This window comes from Schistocerca serialis, chromosome 3, assembly GCF_023864345.2.
Source record: "Schistocerca serialis cubense isolate TAMUIC-IGC-003099 chromosome 3, iqSchSeri2.2, whole genome shotgun sequence".
Lineage (NCBI taxonomy): Eukaryota > Metazoa > Arthropoda > Insecta > Orthoptera > Acrididae > Schistocerca > Schistocerca serialis.
In genome coordinates this window covers 699,099,763-699,120,016 of record NC_064640.1, presented here as the reverse complement: position 1 = coordinate 699,120,016, position 20,254 = coordinate 699,099,763, and the positions used below count along the sequence as shown (strand labels likewise).

Sequence of the window (20,254 nt, the reverse complement as noted above, 5' to 3'; positions counted from 1 at the left end):
GGATAGACTGATTGGTCTCATATTCTTATCATTAGTATGATCAGTTCTCCCTGGCTTCAGAACTGAACAACCCTCATTGTCCTCCAAGCATTAGGAATGATTCCTGCTGCTAGACTGACCCTAAACGCTCTACATAGAAATCTAATTAAATCCTCTCCTGCTTGTTGTGGTAGAGCTGGAAAGATGCTGTTTGGGGGTTGTGACTTGAATGGTTAAAACGTGTCCACCGCCCACTGTATTTTTTTTAAATCAGCACATTCTATGGTGGATTCCCAGTTTTCCCTTTGATTACCAGTAAACCAGTGCCTCTCTGGGACTGACTCCTGGTTGTGTTATCTTCCAGAGTGCATTGTGGGAAGTAAGTCTTGAGGAGCACATCCAGTGTCTCACTCGCTGCCCGTATTCCCCAATCCTCCATCCTTACAGTATCTCCTGGACCCCTGGATTAGTTGGTATTGTAGTGAATATTAAGTGTAGCGACATAAATACATGTTCTGGAGTTCTTTAGATATCATAAATCAACTTACCTCCAGTTCCTCTGAGACCTGAAATGCCCTCCTTATATAAACTGGATTCTTGGGTCAATGCTGTGTCCACCTCAAACCTTTCCAAATGACGACTCATGATGGTAGTTGTCCCTTTACTATGTTGACTGCTGTGAAGGAATGTTAACCAGTGGATATCCCTGTTGGATAACCAGCATTCTTTCTTAAATCAAGTCTGCAAATATTATTGGTCTGTTTCCATATTTCCCACCTCGGTTTTTACTGGATCTGTTTATCCAGAGAAGTGGGAGTATTAGACTCTTCCCTTGGTCTCTTGTTCCCTGTCTTAGAGATAGAAGGGTCTTATTACCTCCTCTCTCAGACAGTCTTTATCTGGAAGTCTTTGGTTGAAGAGCTTTTAGTTATCTCCATTTATATTTAGGAAGCCATTCTTTACCTCCCTTTTCTTTTAGCTGTTTGAGAAGTTTCCTCCTCTGAGCACTACACAAGGATTTGATCTTTACGTGGTACAACTTCTAAGCAACAGTTTCCACTCCTTGGACTGGCCTATTGCCCAATCCAATTGTGGAAACAGCTTCTATCGGTTCCAACTCCGATGCATGTGTGTTTGAGGACTCATCAAGTCTTTCAATTTTTGTTTCTTTTTTCGTGTTGTCCATATTGGTTTGACAAGAATTGGGGACCTATTTGGTGACACCACAGGACCCCATGTAGTGAAATGCTAGTAGGTCGCCCAGTATCCCTGAAATGGGATATGGGGTATGAGTATGGGAGTGGATATGGGAGGTATGGGGCATTGTGGGACACTCTTCATCTGTTTCGACTGCTGTCCAGCATAGGCAATATCAATATCTATGCTACAGCCAGCATGGTCCTCAGCTTCCCTCAAATATGCAAGCCTCTGTGCCATCACAGTAAGTACTTTGACGGGGTGGTGTTTACTCATGGAAATGACATTTGAAAATTGACCTAGAGTGAGAAAGCTTTTTGGGATATGTACGAAAGCATACCTAATGATTCTTGGCATAACCCAAATGTCAGCTCCTATCGAGGTATGGAGTCTACACTCATTTTGATTGTAATAACTGACTGCAAGAGAGAGTATAAACTCTCCTCCCGCACAGACCGTGAAGCCCCAAAGGTACTGACTGGCTGCCATGTCATCCGCAGCCCGCAGGTGTTACTGGATGTGGATATGGAGAGGCATGTGGTCAGCACACCGCTCTCCCTGCCGTATGTCAGTTTCCGAGACCGGAGCCACTACTTCTCAATCAAGTAGCTCCTCAGTTTGCCTCACAAGGGCTGAGTGCACCCCGCTTGCCAACAGCACTCGGCAGACCGGATGGTCACCCACCCAAGTGCTGGCCCAGCCAGGCAGTGTTTTACTTTGGTGATCTGAAGGGAACTGGTGTAACCACTGCGGCAAGGCCGTTGGCAAGAGAGAGTATACTCCATATTATTTATATTTTTAAAACATTTTTGTAGATTTTTAAATTATGACTGCGACTATACGCTAGCCTACATTGATGAGTTTATACAAAGGGACAACCTTAGCTGCAATCTGGTTTCTCCTGGGTGTGTCCTCAAAATCACGTACCAAATGAACTCACCATCTGTGATACAGAGGTACATACAATATTGTGGGTGTTGGGGCAGATTAGAGACATTTTTGCTATGAAATTCTCATTTGCTGTTACTCACATAGTACACTGACAGTCCTCCAATGCATGTACCCTGATGAGAATTTTGTCAGGGTTATTGCCCTCTCTCCCCCCCCCCCCTCCCTCCCTCCCCCCCATGCCCCCACTTAGTTAAGATTAATGGCCAGCTAGCCATACGCTCCTAAGTGACTGTTTTCACCATGTCCATTTATGTGTTCCCTGGGCTAGTGGTATAGTTAGTGTTATATCCTGCCTAGTCGTTGAATATTGGGAGTCTAGGAAACATGCTTCTCGGATCACTAGACAACATTTCAAGCAAATCACATTGAAGAGTTTTATTACAAAATGAATCAGTGACAATACATAACTTTGACAATAACACAGAAGTGTCACAAGCTAAGGACGACATGCAAAAAGAAATCTCTTCAGTATATACAATTCCAACGTCGCTGGTCTCAAAGTGCCTAATCTTGATGCTGGTGTTGAAGTGGGTGCAACGAGTCGGGAGCGGTGCTTATGTTCTCTTCACCTAGAGGCTGTTGCTGTCGTGTTGTCGTGCTAGAGAGGATTCGGTCAGTGTGCTATTGGCTGATGTCTTTTTCACAGCTCTCTCTGCTCTAATATTCCCGATTGGCAAGCTGGCGTTTGACTTTATGCTGGAACAGTTTGGTGCTTCCTTTAGAAGACTGAGCTGTAATGAAAATGTATGGCCACCAAGAAGAGATTCTTTGATTATTATTGCTTCTACTGACTGACACTTAGCAAGGGCAGTCTTGATAGTAACTGGCAATACACTATATTTTCTGATGAATTGGTACTTTCTTCATTGCAGTACAGACTAATACAAGTAATCAGTGCATCAGGAGTAATGTGACAGTCTCATCAGTATGAGAAGAATACATTGAGAGCGTGATTCGTTTCTTGTAGTGCCAGCCTATTACAGATATACGATAGTGCAGGGATAGTATTCAGAACAGAAAAAATTGCTCGATCTCTTGGGCAAGGACACCTTCCTGGGTGCATTTTCCACCATGCACTATGCAGTGTCACTTTCTATGCCGATGATGACCATAGACTTCTTTGCACCTCATATCCAGCACGGTAGCCGCCATGTACCCTGTAGGTTGTAGCCCCTGACAACACAGGGATCACTCTGTTGATGCCTGCGCCGTTAAATCCCCACGAATGCCAAGGAGTAGATGCCCGTCACCCTGGGGCATCGGGACTCCCAGCAATGGCCATCCTGCCAGGTGGCCTTTGCTGCGGCTGGGTGGCACCCATGGGGAGGGCCCCTGGTCAGAGTGGGTGGCATCAGGGCAGATAACATGCCATGAAGCGTATTACGTCATCTCTTGCTGGTGGTCCGCTACCAGCGGTCTCTAAGTGAGCAAAGTCTAACTTCAGTGCTAAGAAATATGACCCCAAGTCATTCCCCTCCCTGGGCCACACCATGGGAGGAACGCCAGGCTAAGGATGGCAGTGAAGCTTATTCGCCCCGGTACCTCGTATGTACGATAGTTGATGGGGAATCTTTCATGTTCATGAAGCCTTAGTTTTTTGTGAAGCATTTGGAGGACAAGTTTGGGGAGGTGGAGGACTTGTCCAAAATGCGCTCTGGCTCAGTTTTGATAAAAACAGCATCCTCTGTCCAGTCACGGGCATTACTCTCTTGTGGCAAATTGGGGGATGTTTCTGTTACCATCACCCCGCATAAGAGCTTAAATATGGTCCAGGGTATTATATTCCACAGGCACCATCTTTTGCAGTCTGATGACAAGGTGTGCACCAATTTAGAGCGGTGAGGTGTTCATTTCGTCCTGCGCATCCATCGGGGTCTGAGGGATGAGCAGGTTGCCACCAGTGCCTTCGAGGGTGACACACAGCCCGAGAAGGTCAAGGTGGTGGTCTACTTCTATCCCTCCCCCGATGCAATGCTTTAAGTGCTGGAAGTTCAGTCATATGTCTTCCCGCTGTACTTTCAGCCCTAACTGTCGAGATTGTGGACATCCATCACATCCCAATACTCCATGTGCCCCGCCTCCCATCTGTATCAACTGTGGAGAGCATCATTCACCTTGCTCGCCAGACTGCAGGATTTTACAGAAAGAGAGGAAAATCATGGAATATAAGCTCGTGGACTGACTGACCTACACTGAGGCTAAAAGAAAATATGTGCGCCTACATCCTGTGGCTATGACCACCTCATAAGCCACCACTGCGAGAACTGTTGTAGCCCCATCAGTTCCACGAATTCCAGTCGGCTCTCAGAGCCAGAAGGCTACACCTGCACCACCTACCTCGGGAGCAACACCCCCCCAACCATTGGGGATTTCAGTCCCCACTTGTGAGCCAGAGAAGTGTAACGCTTCTTCGGCTCCTCTCGCTAGGAAGGAGCCCCTTGGGTCACTCCCTTCCCAGGTTTCTTCTAGTGGGAAAGATGACACCTGCCAGTGGCTGAAGAGCCCAAAAGCAGCTGGTTGTAAGGCTTCACACTTATTCTCAGTCCCACGGACTGATTCAGTGAAGTCCTCCCAGCCAAGGAAACCCAAGGAACAGTGCGAGAAATCGAAAAAGAAGACCCCCTAAGAACAAGGAACTTGTGGTGGCTTCCACACCACTGCTACCTACACGCTCTGCATCTGAGAGGATGGGGTGGAGATTCTGGTGTCCGCTGAGGACCTGTATCTCGCCAGACCCTCAGACACAATGGAAATAGACTGCTCAGGCAAAAAGTTGGTGGCAGCAGGTGACCCTGAGGTGTAAACTCCCTCATTGAATGTTACATGCCTTCCCAGTCTCACGATGATGTCATCCTCCAGTGGATTTGCGGCAGTTTTTTCCACCACCTGGCTGAGCTACGGCAGTTGTTAAGCTTTACACCTGCTTTCTGCATTGTCCTCCAGGAAACCTGGTTCCCGGCCCTTCGGACACCTGCCCTCGGCAGCTTAAAGGGATATTACAGGAGCTATAGCGACCATAATTGAGTGTCAGGTGGAGTTTGCGTTTATGTCCTAAACTCAGTCTGTAGTGAAACTTTGTCCTTTCAAACCCCTTTTGAAGCTGTGGCTGTCAGAATATGGACGGTGAAGGAAATAACTGTCTGCAGTGTGTATCTTCATCCAGATGGTGCAGTACCCCTGAACGTATTAGCTGCACTTATTGATTGACTCCCTAAACCTTTCCTACTTTTGGGGGATTTTAACACCCATAACTCTATTGTGGGGTGAACTGGGCTTACTGGCCGAGGCAGAAATGTTGAAACTTCACTGTCTCAGTTCGAACTCTGCCTCTTAAATACTGGGGCCGCCACACATTTCAGTGTGGCTCGAGGTAGTTAGTCGGCCATTGATTTATCACTCTTTGCAGGTCAGGACTTCTCCCACGACGCAAACGCGATTGCTGAGCACTATGCTCGAGCCTCTGCGTCGGAGAAATACCCCCCCCCCCAGCCTTTCGCACCCTCAAATGGCAGATGGAAAGGAAAGTCTTCTCGTTCAATACACACCACAGTGAACCGTATAATGCCCCATTTACAGAGTGGGAGCTCCTCAGCACACTTGCAGATTGCCCCGACACAGCTCCTGGGCTGGAGTGGATCTACAACAGATGATGAAACATTTCTCATCTGACTATAAGTGACATCTCCTCGTAATCTTCAACCGGATCTGGTGTGATGGCATCTTTGCCTCGCAATGGCGGGAGAGCACCATCATTCTGGTGCTCAAACGCGGTAGAAACCCGCTTGATGTGGATAGCTATTGGCCCATCAGCCTCACCAACGTTGTTTGTAAGCTGCTGGAATGTATGGTGTGTCGGCGGTTGGGTTGGGTCCTGGAGTCACGTGGTCTACTGGCTCCATGTCAGGGCAGCTTCCGCCAGCGGCGCTCTATCACTGATAATCTTGTGCACCTCGAGTCTGCCATTCTAACAGCCTTTTCCAAAGGCAAACACCTTGTTGCCCGCCCCCCCCCCCCCTCCTCCCTCTACACAAAGCATTATGACACCACCTGGCGACATCATATCCTTGCCGCATTGTATGGGTGGGGTCTCCGAGGCCCGCTCCCGATTTTTATCCAGAATTTACTGTCGTTCTGTACTTTCCATTTCCAAATTCGTGCCTCCCCCCATATCCAGGATAATGGTGTCCCACAGGGCTCTTTATCGAGTGTGTTGCTATTTTTACTTGCCATTAATGGTCTAGCAGCAGCTGTAGGGCCGTCTGTCTCATCCTCTCTGTATGCAGATGACTTCTGCATTTCGTACTGCTCCACCAGTACTGGTGTTGCTGAGCGGTGCCTACAGGCAGCCATCCACAAAGCGTAGTCATGGGAGTCTGGTTTATGGTTCCGCAGCACCCTCAGTGTTGCATGTACTCAACCCAGTGCACCACTGTGGCATTTGCCTAGCGACGGGAGCTTTTAGAACGAGTCCGGTGACCAGTATCCTGGTGAAGGCCAGAGTCCCTCCATTGCAGTCCGAATGTGCACAACTGCTCACCAGTTACTTTGCACACATTCGTAGTTCTCCTGAGCATCCAAATTACTGTCTCCTTTTTCCACCTGTGGCAGTTCATCTACCGCAACGGCGGCCCAAGTATGAGCTAACGATTGCAGTTCGCCTGCGACCCCTTCTGTCTGAGCTGGAGTCTCCTTTACCACCTCCCATTGAGGTCCGGTCCACATACACCTCCATGATGTACACCTAGGCTGCAGATTTGTCTGGACCTTTAACATGACCCTAAGGACTCAGTTACTCGTGCCACTCTCTGCTGTCATTTCCTCTCAATTCTTGCCGTGTTCCGGGGCTCTGAATTGGTTTACACCAACAGCTCAATGGCTGATGGTCATGTTGGCTTCGCCTACATCCACAGAGGCCATTTTGAACATCATTCCTTGCCTGACGGCTGCAGTGTATTCACTGCAGAGCTGGTGGACATCTCTTGTGCACTTCAGTATATCCGTTCATGCTCCGGGGAATCGTTTCTTCTGTGTACTGACTCCTTGAGCAGCCTACAAGCTATCAGTAGCATCCATCCAAGAGTCCAACTATGCCCTGGACCGGTCCTGTCATTCAGTGGTGTTTGTGTGGACCCCAGGACAAGTCGGCATCCCAGGCAACCAACTTGCTGACAGGTTGACCAAACAGGCTATGCGGAAACCGCTTGTGGGGATGGGCATCTCTGAACCTGACCTGTGTTCTGACTTGCGCTGTAGGGTTTTTCGGTTTTGGGAACCGGAATGGCCTAACAGTACACACAACAAACTGCGTGTCATTAAGGAGACTATAAATGTGTGGAAGACTTCCATGCGGGCCTCTCGTAGGGAATCAGTTGTCCTCTGCCGGCTCCACATTGGCCACGCTTGGGTGACCCACGGTTACATCCTGTGCCATGAAGACCTGCCTGAGTGTTGGTGCAGCGCCCGGTTGACAGTGGCCCGTATTCTGGTGCACTGTCCCACTTTGACTGCCCAGCGACGGAATCTTGGGTTACCGGATTCATTGCCGCTAATTTTATCTGACAGCGCCTCATCGGCTGATTTAGTTTTATGTTTTATTCATGAGGGTGGGTTTTATCATTTGATCTAAGTTCTAGCGCATGTCCTTTGTCCCTCTTTGTCCCCACCCTAGTGCTTTTAGGGTGGAGGTTTTAATGTGTTGGAGAGTGGCTGGTTTCTCCTTTTTTTTATTCTCATGGTCAGCCAGCCATGGTAATCTGCTTTGTTGTTTCAATCTCTTCGTCCCATTTCTTGCATTTCTGTGGTTTTGTTGTTCCCTTATGTCCATTTACATGTTTGTTGCTCTTCATCGTTCTTGTGATTTTTGTTTTCATTCCATTTTGTGTTGTCAGTCTCATTTGTTTTATTCTCAGACTTGTGACATTGTTTTATTTGGAAGAGTGGGCTGATGACCTCGTAGTTTGGTCCCTTTCCCCCTCTTTTAATCCAACCAACCAACCACCTGCAATTGCATTTTCAGCCACGTGAAATGGAAAATGTGCTTTATTAGAGCTTCACAGTTGTAGATGATGTTGCAAAACCAGCTTAGTAAAAAAATTAGTGCAATTCATGCATGTATTAACGAGATCAGCCGACTTTCAAATTTTCTATTTTTTTAATGTGAGATCACGTGGGTCAGATTTGTATGCCTATTCAAAAGTCTAGATTCTAATATTTTTTTTACGTAATCTTAAAATGATTGTATCAAAACTAGGGTGTATCATGATATATTATGTATTTTCAAACATTTCAAAGTACTGAGAAAAATTCATACTATGATGTCAGTTGTAAACATCAGTTGTGCTTTAGAAACTTCTGGCAACATAACTCTCATTCAAAGACAATCATTGCCTGATTTTATCGTGTTGTAATGTTGCACAAATGCAACATCAGAAGTAACACCAACCAAGTTTTATTCTGCTTTCACGCGAAGAGACCCACAGTGACACTGGATGAAGTATAGAACAATACAAAGTCTCTTAAATATGGAACACATCAATATACGGTCTCATTGGTGAGCATACAATAAACAAGTAAACGTAAGTGAGGCTGAGGACCTGGCGCACCTTGTCCAGGTTGCGAGCCGACCTCTCTAGTCCAGATATGCACACACTTTTATAGTATGCTGTTTGATTATGCAGGCTTACACTACATGGTGATAATACTCAGTGTTCTCTGAGGAGATGTCCGTGTCTTCATGGGTAGGTGACCACTGTTGGAGCAGGTGTTGTGTTGTCACAGGAGAATACGGACTGAAATGGCTCGGGTGTTGACAGATGCGGCTACCACTCCCCTGCATGTGGCCGCGAAGGAAGCACTGGTAATGATGATAGTGTATCCATGTCCACATCCCAGCAGGCACTCACCGATGGAGGCAGCATAGAAGATGGCGGCAGCGGAAATGGATGCAGCCCAGTGCTGATTGGTCTGCCTGGTAGTGGTGGCATCCAGAGCGAAGATGGCACCAGAGCTGGAGGAAGCGTAGACTGCGCCGCAGGTGCTGGGACACGCAGATGGTGGAGGTGGCTGTGGTGACTGTGGGCACTTTGATGTGCAGTCGGTCACAGAGGGGCGGAGCTGGTTGTAGTGTCTTTGCACCAAGCCATTGGAGGTACACATGATGCAGAGGTGGCGACCTTGGCAGCATGGACGACTGCTGGTATCCACTTAGGGTGCCAGCCAATCCTGTGGGCTCAGACAGCGGAGCCCGGATGTAATCGCTGCAAGGCAGGTGCCGATGGGTGTCCAGGAGTCGGCCGGAGTAGATGAAGCAGTGTATGGGGCTAGTGCCGTGAAGCAGCTTCACTGGGTGAAACTATATAAATTCAAAAACCTATCAAGGGCTTACTTGCGGGAAGATTGAGTGACATATATTTTCATCTGAGTTTTGAATGCAGGGACCAGTCACTGTGCCACTCCATTGGACTAGGATGCAAGAGAAGGTCCATAACATGCCAGATGCCACTTTTTTACAAAAATCTTCAAAATCTTGGCACAAACTGTGGACCATTGTTCGTCATGAGCACATATATGGCAGTCCTTGTAAGGAAAGGATCTTTGAGAGGGCCGTGAGTGTAGTTGCCATGGACGTGGATGGACAGCGAACTACATAAGGAAAGTTTAAGAAAGCCTCAACTACTACAAGCCAAAACGAGTTAAGGAACGGACCCATAAAATCAGCATGAATACATTCCCATTACTGCAGGGCGGAGGGCATTGGGGAAAGGGAGACCCGTTGTGCCACTTCATTGGTGGCATACTGCGGGCAGCCTGTCACAACACATGTGGTGATCTCATTGTCAATACCTAGCCAAAACGCATTTTAGTGGGCCAGCAATTTTGTATGTGAAACACCCCAATGGTTCAGATGGAGAAGGCACACGGCGCTCCACTACAGTGTGGACAGGCTCACAACCCTGGGTGCCAACTCTTCAGTAGTCAACTATAATACTTTATCAAGAACAGAGAGTCGATGGTGGAGAGCATAATAATTATGCAAAGGATCTGACACTCGGCCCAGTGGTTTATCTGGCCAGTCGTGGTGGACAAATTGAACAACCTGACATAATACAGGATCGGCTGTGACAGCCACTGAAATCAGAGAACTGGTAATGGGAATACTATCCACAAATCCACAATGTTTTGGGCTTTCTTTTTTTAAAAAAAAGGTTCATCCTGATCAAATGCTGGATGGAGGCCAATCTGCATTCAAGAAAGAGCATCCACTTTAGTTTATTGTGCTGTGTGGCGGAAATGAATCTCATAGTTATAGCATGACAAAAACAGAACCTAGCATTGGAGAGGATGGGCTGCTTTTTCCTGTAAAGATGCTGAAGAATAGAAAAGAGAAACCAAAAGTTTATGATCAGTAATCAAATGAAACTTACAGTTGTATAAATAAACATGAAATTTTTCGAGAGCGTGCTCAATAGCAAGGGTATCTTTTTGTATCTGTGAGTAGCACTGTTGTGCCTGATTCGGAATTTTGGAAGTGTACACAATAAAGCGTTCAGAACCATCTGCTTATTTGTGCGCGAGAATGGCCCAAAGACGATACTGGTAGGCGTCTATGGTCAAAACAAGATGTTGGCCTGGTTGGAAGATAACCAAGACATATGATGAGTGTAATTTTGACTACATTAGGGCAAAAGTGCTGTCACAGGTGGGTGACCCATGAAAAGAGACATCTTTACGTAAGAGAGCATCAAGTGGCTTGGCCAATGTGCCTGCACCAGGAATAAATTTATGGTAGTATGCAATCTTTCCAGAAGTTTGCAGCTCTTTACATTGGTAGGATGTGGCAAAGCTGTAATGGCATCGACATTCAAATCGGCAGCCTGTAGCACGATGTTCAAGGCACGAAGGTTCTGTAAATGATTATCTCTTGAGCAACTTTAGATCACAATATCATCCACATAGTTAATGCACCATGGCACAGAGGTCGTGAGTAGCTCCAATAATCATTGGAAAATTTCAGAGGTGCAAGCCACGCTGAACGGCAGGTGCTGGTATTGATATAACTTGAAGGAGGTGAGCACTACTAGGTCACATGTGGAATCCCCCAGAAACAGTTATAAATAGGCTTCTAACTAGTCTGTTTTGGAGAAATAATCACCCCTGGAAAGCCATTTAAGAGTTCATCTGGATGAAATAAGGGATAGATATCAATAATAGGCTGTAAATTTACAGACGCTTTAAAATGACCACAGATCTGAAGGCTATTGTTAGCTAGGTTTTTTTAAATTAATTAATTTATTTATTTATTTTTTATTATGGTTACCAGTGGAGTAGGCTGTGCACTACAGGAGACAGGAGTTATAACACCCAAAGATGTAAGTCAGTCTAATTCTAATCTGATTTGATCCTGTAAAGATACTGGGACTTGGCAGGCATGAATAAAACAGGAGCACACTGTCGGTTTCATTGTGATGTGGTCCTGGAACTCGGTAGCACACCCTAAACTATCTGAAAACAGAGAGAATATTCCTGGCAGAGCAAATCCAGTTATTGGTACACAACTTGAGCCAATATCAGATGCACTTTGTCAGAAATAGAGAACCCAAAAATTTTGAAGGCGTCTAACCCAGATAAGTTTTCAGTGTCGGTGTCATCCCCTACTAAAGGTCAAAGGCCGAACAACTGCTTTGTACACTGCTGTCCCAATATGGCTCTTGATTATTTGTTGTAACTTTCCAACTGACAAGATATAGCACAACACCAGTGATCCAAGACCCACATAGGTTTTGGAATTTAACAAAGTCACTTCTGCACCTGTGTCCACTTTCATTTTTAACATCTTGTCCATCACATGTACTTCATTGTAGAGTTTGTTTGGGACTGCCATCACTTGGGGAACACTGTTCATACCCCTGTTCATATCTGGTGAAGGAGGTTGGGAGTTGCACACAGACAAAATATATCCCCCACCCCTTTTTTCCCCACAATGGTTGCATGTCACCCAATGCTTTGGGCACAGAGTCCATTCATGTTTAAGAAAACAATAAGGCCACGATGAAAGAGGAGCACGTGGCTGCGGTTGTGGCTGCTGCTGCTGCTGCTGCTTAGTATGATGTCGCTCCATGTGTCATGGAGGCCGCAGTTGCATGGCCATGACGTCACCTTCACTTGTGAGCTAACTGATGGTGGCTGAGGAGGAGAGGAAGCAATGGTCAGTGTTTCACACTATGCTTCCATCTGATTTCCTGCTGCCCTAGATACTTTCAAAGGCTGTGCAATTTTCAGAACATCTGTGAGAGAGGGACCTTCGCACTGTGAAGCACGTTCACAAACTTCCCTATAATGGACCAGGCATATTATAGCACCATGGACCATCAAAATAAGCATGAGTCATAGTGGATCTCAGTAACAAACTGGCAACAATGGCTAAGCCCATGAAGTTCCGCTGCCCGAACTCTGCATGCCTGTAATGGCCGCTTTTGACAGTGATAGAACTCAATGTGAGTGGCAATAAGTTGAGTACATTTGCAATGATAATTAGAAAGCAAATGACACATTTCATCAGAAAAGGTCTGGCAGGTTCCTGAAGATAAGTTAGCAACATGAAAGGTGATAAAAATGAGGAGAAGTCTACGACAAAAATAAAGCCTTGCACAAATTGGGGTTGGCAACTCCAAAAGTTTGAAAACATTCCCAAAGGCATTTTTCATGTGCGTCCCAATCTTCCATAGAATCATACAGAGGAAATGGTGGGGGTTGCATCAACGGCAGTGTAACCTGGTGCGTCAGCAAGGCTGCCAAATTATTTAGTGCTACAGAGAGAGCCTGCAACTGATCTGTGAGAGCTCGCTGTTGTTCAGCAAGAGATTGGAGAGCTTCTTCCATTGACAAGTTGGCTGTATACTGAACCAGAGAAATGAAACACACAGAGTAGAGTACTGCACTTTTCACCAAGTATGTTGTAACGTTGTACAGACGCAATGTCAGAAGTAATGCCAACCAAGTTTTATCCTGCTTTTATATGAAGAGATCCACAATAACACTGAATGAAGCATAGCACTGTACAAAGTAGAACTATAGTACACATTAATATACAGTCTCGTAGGTGATCATACAAAAAGCAAGTTGTTATAAATGAGGTGCAGGGCCCGGTGTGCTGGGCTGATATTGGCCTGTTGTGCACATAGCACAGCACAGGCCGGATGTGGAAGCACTTGTATTGCACACTGTTTGATTACGCATGATCTCAATACAGTATTACAACACATTGTATAATTACATGAAAAAATAAGTATGTTTTTGAAAATTTTTGGATGTGTGCAGTTATATATTTTTGAGAATTTTCGTAAGTTATGAGTGTTGCTTGAAACTTATTTTAGCAAATTGGCAGTTGTGATTTACAGAATTGTTCAGCCCAAATTCCAGTGTATATTGACATGAATAAATGTACAGTTTTCAGAATTTCACCAAGTTAAGAGTGTGGTACATAACTTATTTTGTAGTAACTGTGCCTATGCGATTCAATTACTATAACACTATTATAACTAACATACTGTGTTGCATTTAATTTTCTTTTTAGAAGGAGTTCATATTATCTGCATTTATTGTAAATTAATGCTATTTTCTAGTGACTGTAACCTCAAAAAAGTTTCAGGAATTAATAACTTTTATCCTAGGCTCTTTTTTTTTCTTTTGTCCTGATAGACTCTCATAGACGTACTGATTTCTTCAGTTCTCAAAGAGAATTGGTAATACTTGTAGCTTAACAGATCTAGAGATTACAAGAGTGTTGCCAAGCTTATTTAAATAAAGTTACTTGTTTAGTGTTCCGTAAAAGGTTGCATCATCCACAAAGCAGCACCACTGTGAATGCTTTTGTTGAACACAGGGGAGTCAATTGACATTAATAAGCAGCTGGAAATTGCCATGGTTACTCAAATGATTGGAAGATGCTGTAAACAGATGTGCTGGGAGAGCTCCAAGAGTTGTGTACCGGATATACCAAAGACATCTTAATTATTATCCTATTCTGTATATCCTGTTGCTCTACAGGAAGTACAGGATCTATCGCTTGGTGACCATTCGATTGAGTGGCTCGTTAATGGTAGCACTTGGTACGCTGTACAAGAGAGACTGGCCCAAAGGAGAACTTTGAGATGCTATATCAATCCATCTAACCAACAAGTTTGATGTGCTATCTTTCACTGAAATTGAAACTGAGCCAGTGAGACTCAAGACTTACTTTACCTGTTGGGAAGCGTACTGTGTCCTGCGTCAGGAGGAAACAAATGCAAAAAGTTAGGGGGATCTGTTAATCATCAGCAGTTGAAACGTATGGCATGTGGTGGTACCACTTAGAGAAATGGCAGCAAGGGATGGGAGGGAAGGAACACCAGCTGCACTCAGTGTTTATGCATGAGGCCTCATTCAATGTACTGAAGAGGCTGTTCTGACAGCCATTGGAGAAACAGGGTCCAGTCAAATACTGACTCGTGCGTGTTGGAACAAGTGATGCCTTTCATCTGGGCTCCAGGGTCATACTTGGATCATTCCAGCAACTGGCGGAGAAGGTTAAAGATACCAGTCTTGCACACAGAATTTTAAGGAAACTCACAATCTGCAGAATTTTCCCCAGAACTGACTGTGGCACCATAGTTTGTAGTCAAGAGACTTCAAAGGCTCTGTGATAAGTTTTTGTTTATTTACAGCAGGCTGCATTACCAATTGTTGTCATATTACACATATGTAGTGTGTGTGTGTGTGTGTGTGTGTGTGTGTGTGTGTGTGTGTGTGTGTTTTTGGATGATGATGATGATGATGATGATGATGACGATGACGATGAAAGAAGGGAGAGCATGAAACCCGGTGTCGGCACATTGCCTGCTCCTTATGAATAGCACCTGGGGGTGCCGAGTTTAATGTCCCCATCCAACAGACAGATCATAGTCAACAGTGTGACTTGCCCTCGCTTCATGAGGCACTGTGGAGAGGTTTGGTATTTAAACCAGGACATTGGTGCAAAGTCTGGTGATTGTGAACTTCATACCACCACCTCTCCTCCCCTTGCCTACCAAATACTGGCAGTGAAAATTTTTTCAACCACCAGTATTTGAATCAGTTTACCCCCGGGTCGAGTGCTACAGGCGTGCGTTAATGATCTGAGCCACAGAGGTGGATTCTGTGATAAGTTGCACTGCAACTTTCTGAACTTGTGCCATAAGGTTGAGAACTGTAGGGTCCTCCTAAATTGGTCAGGTGTGCACTGCTGATCAGAGGCTGCCACTCAGTTAGCTTACTGTGTGTGGGGTACATGCAAGGGTTTTTTTATATTATATGACTCTCCGTCCGGTCCAGATAATGATAGCTGCAGGGGAGGTGGAAGTTTCAGTATAAAATTCAGAAATATCCCCCACAGGTGAGAGCATTAAAATCTTAGCAAAGCATTCATAACAATACGCGAGTTTGAAGTGCTCCGAAAGAGCTGTGGAGTTAACATTGTATTGGGTACAGGAAGTTGGTTAAAATGCAAAATTGATTGCAGTGAGACATGTGGGGAGAACTGAAGTGTATTTTAAAAGGATTAGGCAAATGGAAAATAAATAGAATTGGTGTATTTGTCACAGTAGACAAGAAACTCAAATCCGCTGAGATAGAAATTGAAGGTGTATGTGAGATCGTTTGTGCAAGACTCGGGCATAAAAATAGAATTGAATCGACCAACAGACTTGCCTCAAGATGTAACCAAAAACTTTCAAGAAAACCTAAGTTCACTAGTGAGTAAGTTTCCCAATCATAGTGTCATCATTGGAGCGGAATTAAAGCATCCTCGATATTTTGGGAAAATTACTGTTTTGTAAGTTGTGTGTGTGATGAGGTGTCCTACTAAATAAATTCTCTGAGAACTACCTAGAACAGATTGTTTAGTAGAAGCCCACTGATAATGGAATACATGGGATCTAATAGCAATTAATAGACCTGACCTGATAGAGAATGTCCACATAGAAATGGGTATCGTTGACTGTGAGGCAGTTAGCAACAGTGATTACCAAAGTATAAACAGCAGCTAAAACAGATAGAAGGATTTATATTTTCAGCTAACTAGATAAAGCAGCAGTAGGGTCATATCTCAATAAGGAACTCAAAACGTTATGCTGTCGAGAGGAGTGGTATACAGTCACTGTAAAGGTACCTTTAAAGAAGGAGAAACTGCTGCATAATAAGTGAAACACAAAGTGTAGGGGTATAGGTAGATAGATTGAATGAAATGCATTCGGCTGTTAAAAGGGTGATGTCTGAAGCCTTCAGTGACTAACATAGCAGAATATTATCGAACAATCTCTCACAATACCCAAGGAAACTTTCGTAGTCTGTGACAGCCGGCTGCATGGAGTGGCCGCGTGGTTAGAGGTGCCATGTCATGGACTCGTGGACTGTGCTGCCCCATCCACCTGAGGTTCGAGTTCTACCTCGGGCATGGGTGTGTGTGGTGTTCTTTGTGTCAGTTAGGTTAAGTTAGTTTAAGTAGTGTCTAAGTCTAAGGACTCATGACATCAGTGGTTTGCTCCCTCAGGAATTCACACACATTTGAACATTTTTTGTAACAGCCTATAGTATCCCAAACTTAGTGTCCAGACACTCATAATGAGACCAGAACTGAAATTGAGGATAGCAAGGCAAAAGCAGAAATTCTGAAGGAAACAAAAATATAAAGAAAATCAAAGGAGATTACTGCAGTTTAACTCTTGCACCACTGGAAATATGAGTGATATACATGATCTCTCTTCTAACAGTAATCAGACACATTTTCTCTAGTATTTCAGCAGATATTTGCAAATTCGTTTTTGCAGTGTGTAGGTGTTGACAGCACAAACAAATATTGCCCATCACATCTTCCATGCGATGCCCACTGTTGACACACGGGACTCGCATTTGGGAGGACGACGGTTCAATCCTGCATCCGGCCATCCTGATTTAGGTTTTCCGTGATTTCCCTAAATTACTTCAGGCAAATGCTGAGATGGTTCCTTTGAAAGGGCATGGCCGACTTTCTTCTCCCTCCTTCCCTAACCTAATGGGACCGATGATCTCTCTGTGTGGTCTCCTTCCCCAAAACCAACCAACCAACCCAGTGTTGATGGAACACATTGGTTTGTTTCCTCTTACAAACAAAATTATTTTCAAAGTGTAATTTTACATTCCCATTCAATTGATTGGTCCCACATTTGTCTAGTGCAATATTTGTTTTCACGATATGAATTAACAGGGACAATAAAACGCAAATAAGATGCAGTACTCCAGCAGCGACTGAGCCACACCGCTGCATGGTGGTAGCAGTCATTGCAGGTCAGATTGATGCTGTCGCTGCTGGAGTACTAGTTATTATTTGTGTTTTACTGTCCCTTTCAGTAGGTATTGGTAAAAGGAAAATTGCATACGGCAAATTGGGACCGCTCTATCGAATGGGCGCTTAACATTCTGCTTTAAAAATCATTTTGTTTGTAATGAGGAACAAACCGATGCCTCCTGTCTACATCGTGCGTTGCATGAAAGATCTGATGAGCAATATTTGAGCCAACTCCAGCTACACACTGCAAAAACCAAATCATAAATATCTGCTGAAACGCTAGAGGAAAGGTGACTTATGGCTCTTACAAGAGAAGATATTAGTGTCAGGGTTGTTAAGAAACATCTGATATCACTAACATGAAATAGAGCTCTGGGACCTGGTGGCATTCCTATCAGGTTCTGTACTGAATTTGTGTACAAGAACAGTAGCGGAAGTGATTCACAAAACAACTGTCCAATATCCTCGACAACAGTTATTTCTGTAATGTTAGAATATATTCTGAACTCGAACATAATGAGGTATCTTGAACTGACTGTTCTTCTCCATGCCAATCAGTATGGATTCCGATAACATTGATCATGTGAAACCCATCTTGCATTTTTCTCACATGACATCCTGAAAGCCGTCACTCAGGGCTGTCGAGTAAATGCAGTATTTCTTGATTTCCGAAAATTATTTGACTCAGTATCACATTTACGCTTTTTATCGTAAGTATGGTCATAAGGTGTATAAAGTTAAATTTGTGATGGGATTAAGAATTTTTTAGTACAGAGGGTGCAGCAAATTATCTTGGATGGAGAGTCATTGCCAGTTGTAGAAACAACTTTTTGTGTGCCCAGCGATGTGTGTTGGGAGACTTGCTGTTTGTGGTTGTATGTTAATGACTTTGCAGATAACATTAATAGTAACCCCAGACTTTTCGCAGATGATGCAGTTATCTATAATCAAGTACTATCCGAAAATAGCTGCATAAATATTCAGTCAGATCTTAATAAGATTTTATAGTGGTATGAAGATTGGCAACTTGCTTTAAATGTTCAAAAATGTAAAATAATGCACTTTAGAAATTTAGTGTCCTCTGACTATAGTATCAACAAGTCACAGCTGGAATAGGTCAGCTTATGTAAATACCTGGCTGTAACACATTTTAGGGATATGAAGTGGAATAATCACGTAGGCTCAGTTGTAGGTAAAGCAAATGGCAGACTTCAGTTTATTGGTAGAATAAGTAGACTCCAGGAATATACAAACGCCCTGTGCATTGCTCCCATAGGGATAATAAGGACAAGCTTAGCTTAATTACAGCACACACAATGACTTTTAAACAGTCATTCTTCTGCTGTGTCAATGTGAATGAAGTGGGAAGAAGCCCTAATAACTGGTACAGTGAGAAGTGTTCTCTGCCATGCACTTCACAATGTTTTGCAGAGTATGGATTAGATGTAAACACAACAGTGTGATTATGTCGACCGAAAAACGCAAGAGAGAAACAAACAGGCAATTTGTCACATTACAGGATATTTGCTTACTTTTGAGAAATTTCCTTATTCCAGATAAGGTTCAAGCTTGTTTCCAGAGTATTTAATCACCAATTCCAGTTTCTAGTTTCCTTGGTTAAAAATTTGAAATATATTCTGGGATGATTCCTTTGAAAAGGGTATGGCTGATAGCCCAGATTTAATGACATCATCATTGGAACACTGGAACTTTTCTCTGTGCCAAATATACAAATTTGGGTAGCAATGTGTTTTCAAATGATAGATTTGTACCCAGTGGTTAACTTCCGTTACTTGGTAACTTTTAACAGTAAATTACTGTTGTTCAGTAAGCATTAGAACACATGAAGTTTCCCATTATTTATCTTGAAATATCTTTTGTTGCAGTGTTGTTTGAGAATTTGAAGTTATTCATTTAAAAAATGCCACGACGGAAAAGGAGACAAAAACGCAAAGGTGGTAAAGATAAAGATAAAGACAAAGATAAACAGGAGGCAAACATTGTGGATGATGAGAATGCGGATTACTTTGGGGACGTAGATGCAGAGGTGGATGAGGATACGAGGGGACCTGACAACGCACGGTTCAGTGAAGAACTGAAGAAAAAGTTAGCTAAAAGGAAGCGCCTCAAGGAGTTAAAGGAGGTGGTCAAAGGTTCTAAAAGGTTAGAGGCGAAAGATCACGGGACCGATGTTTGGTATGTATCAAATCAAATTTCTATATAATTTTTGAAAAGTATACTGCTTGGCAGTTGATAAACAACATTCATATAGTGTATTAAAAATATGATCACTGTAGTGTTTGGTCTGTCAAAACATCTGCAGAGTATGTGTACTGTTTTTACATGTTTTAACAGGAACTCTCCACCATAGATGGAAACAGGACAACAAAAAAATGTAAGCTGCAGTTGCAGCAGTACCATGTGGAAGCAAAATATGTCATTGCTTCACACAAGTAAGGATTGTGCCCACCATGAACTATGATGCAAAATCTACATCTTTTTTGGAACATTTTCATGGGGCTGTTGAATAGTTCTGTAGTTTGGGTTCCACTTCCTCTAACAACAAATCTTTTTCATTGGGCCAGAGAATGTACAGCTCCATGCATTGAGTGGGACCTTTACCATGAGATGAGATCAACAGCTTAATACATAAGCATTGCAAGAGTGACATATTAAATATGTCCCAACATGTTTCAGACATTACAATCACCACGCTCAACAGCTAAAGGTCCATTCAGACTACTGTTACAGTTGATAGTGAAAAGGAAATGCCCTGCAATAAATGTATAC

At 43.9% G+C, this 20,254-nt stretch overlaps 1 protein-coding gene across 3 annotated transcripts in view; it reads left to right on the top strand.

Annotated features, from left to right (window-relative positions):
• LOC126470566 (uncharacterized) overlaps positions 1 to 20,254 on the top strand; it is a 280,645-nt gene that overhangs the window by 14,463 nt on the left and 245,928 nt on the right. For all 3 annotated transcript variants that reach the window (XM_050098510.1, XM_050098507.1, XM_050098508.1), the window contains exon 2: positions 19,351 to 19,660. In XM_050098510.1, the coding sequence (XP_049954467.1) occupies positions 19,386 to 19,660 (275 nt within the window). In that variant the 5' untranslated portion in view covers positions 19,351 to 19,385. The remainder of the gene's footprint in view (positions 1 to 19,350; positions 19,661 to 20,254) is intronic.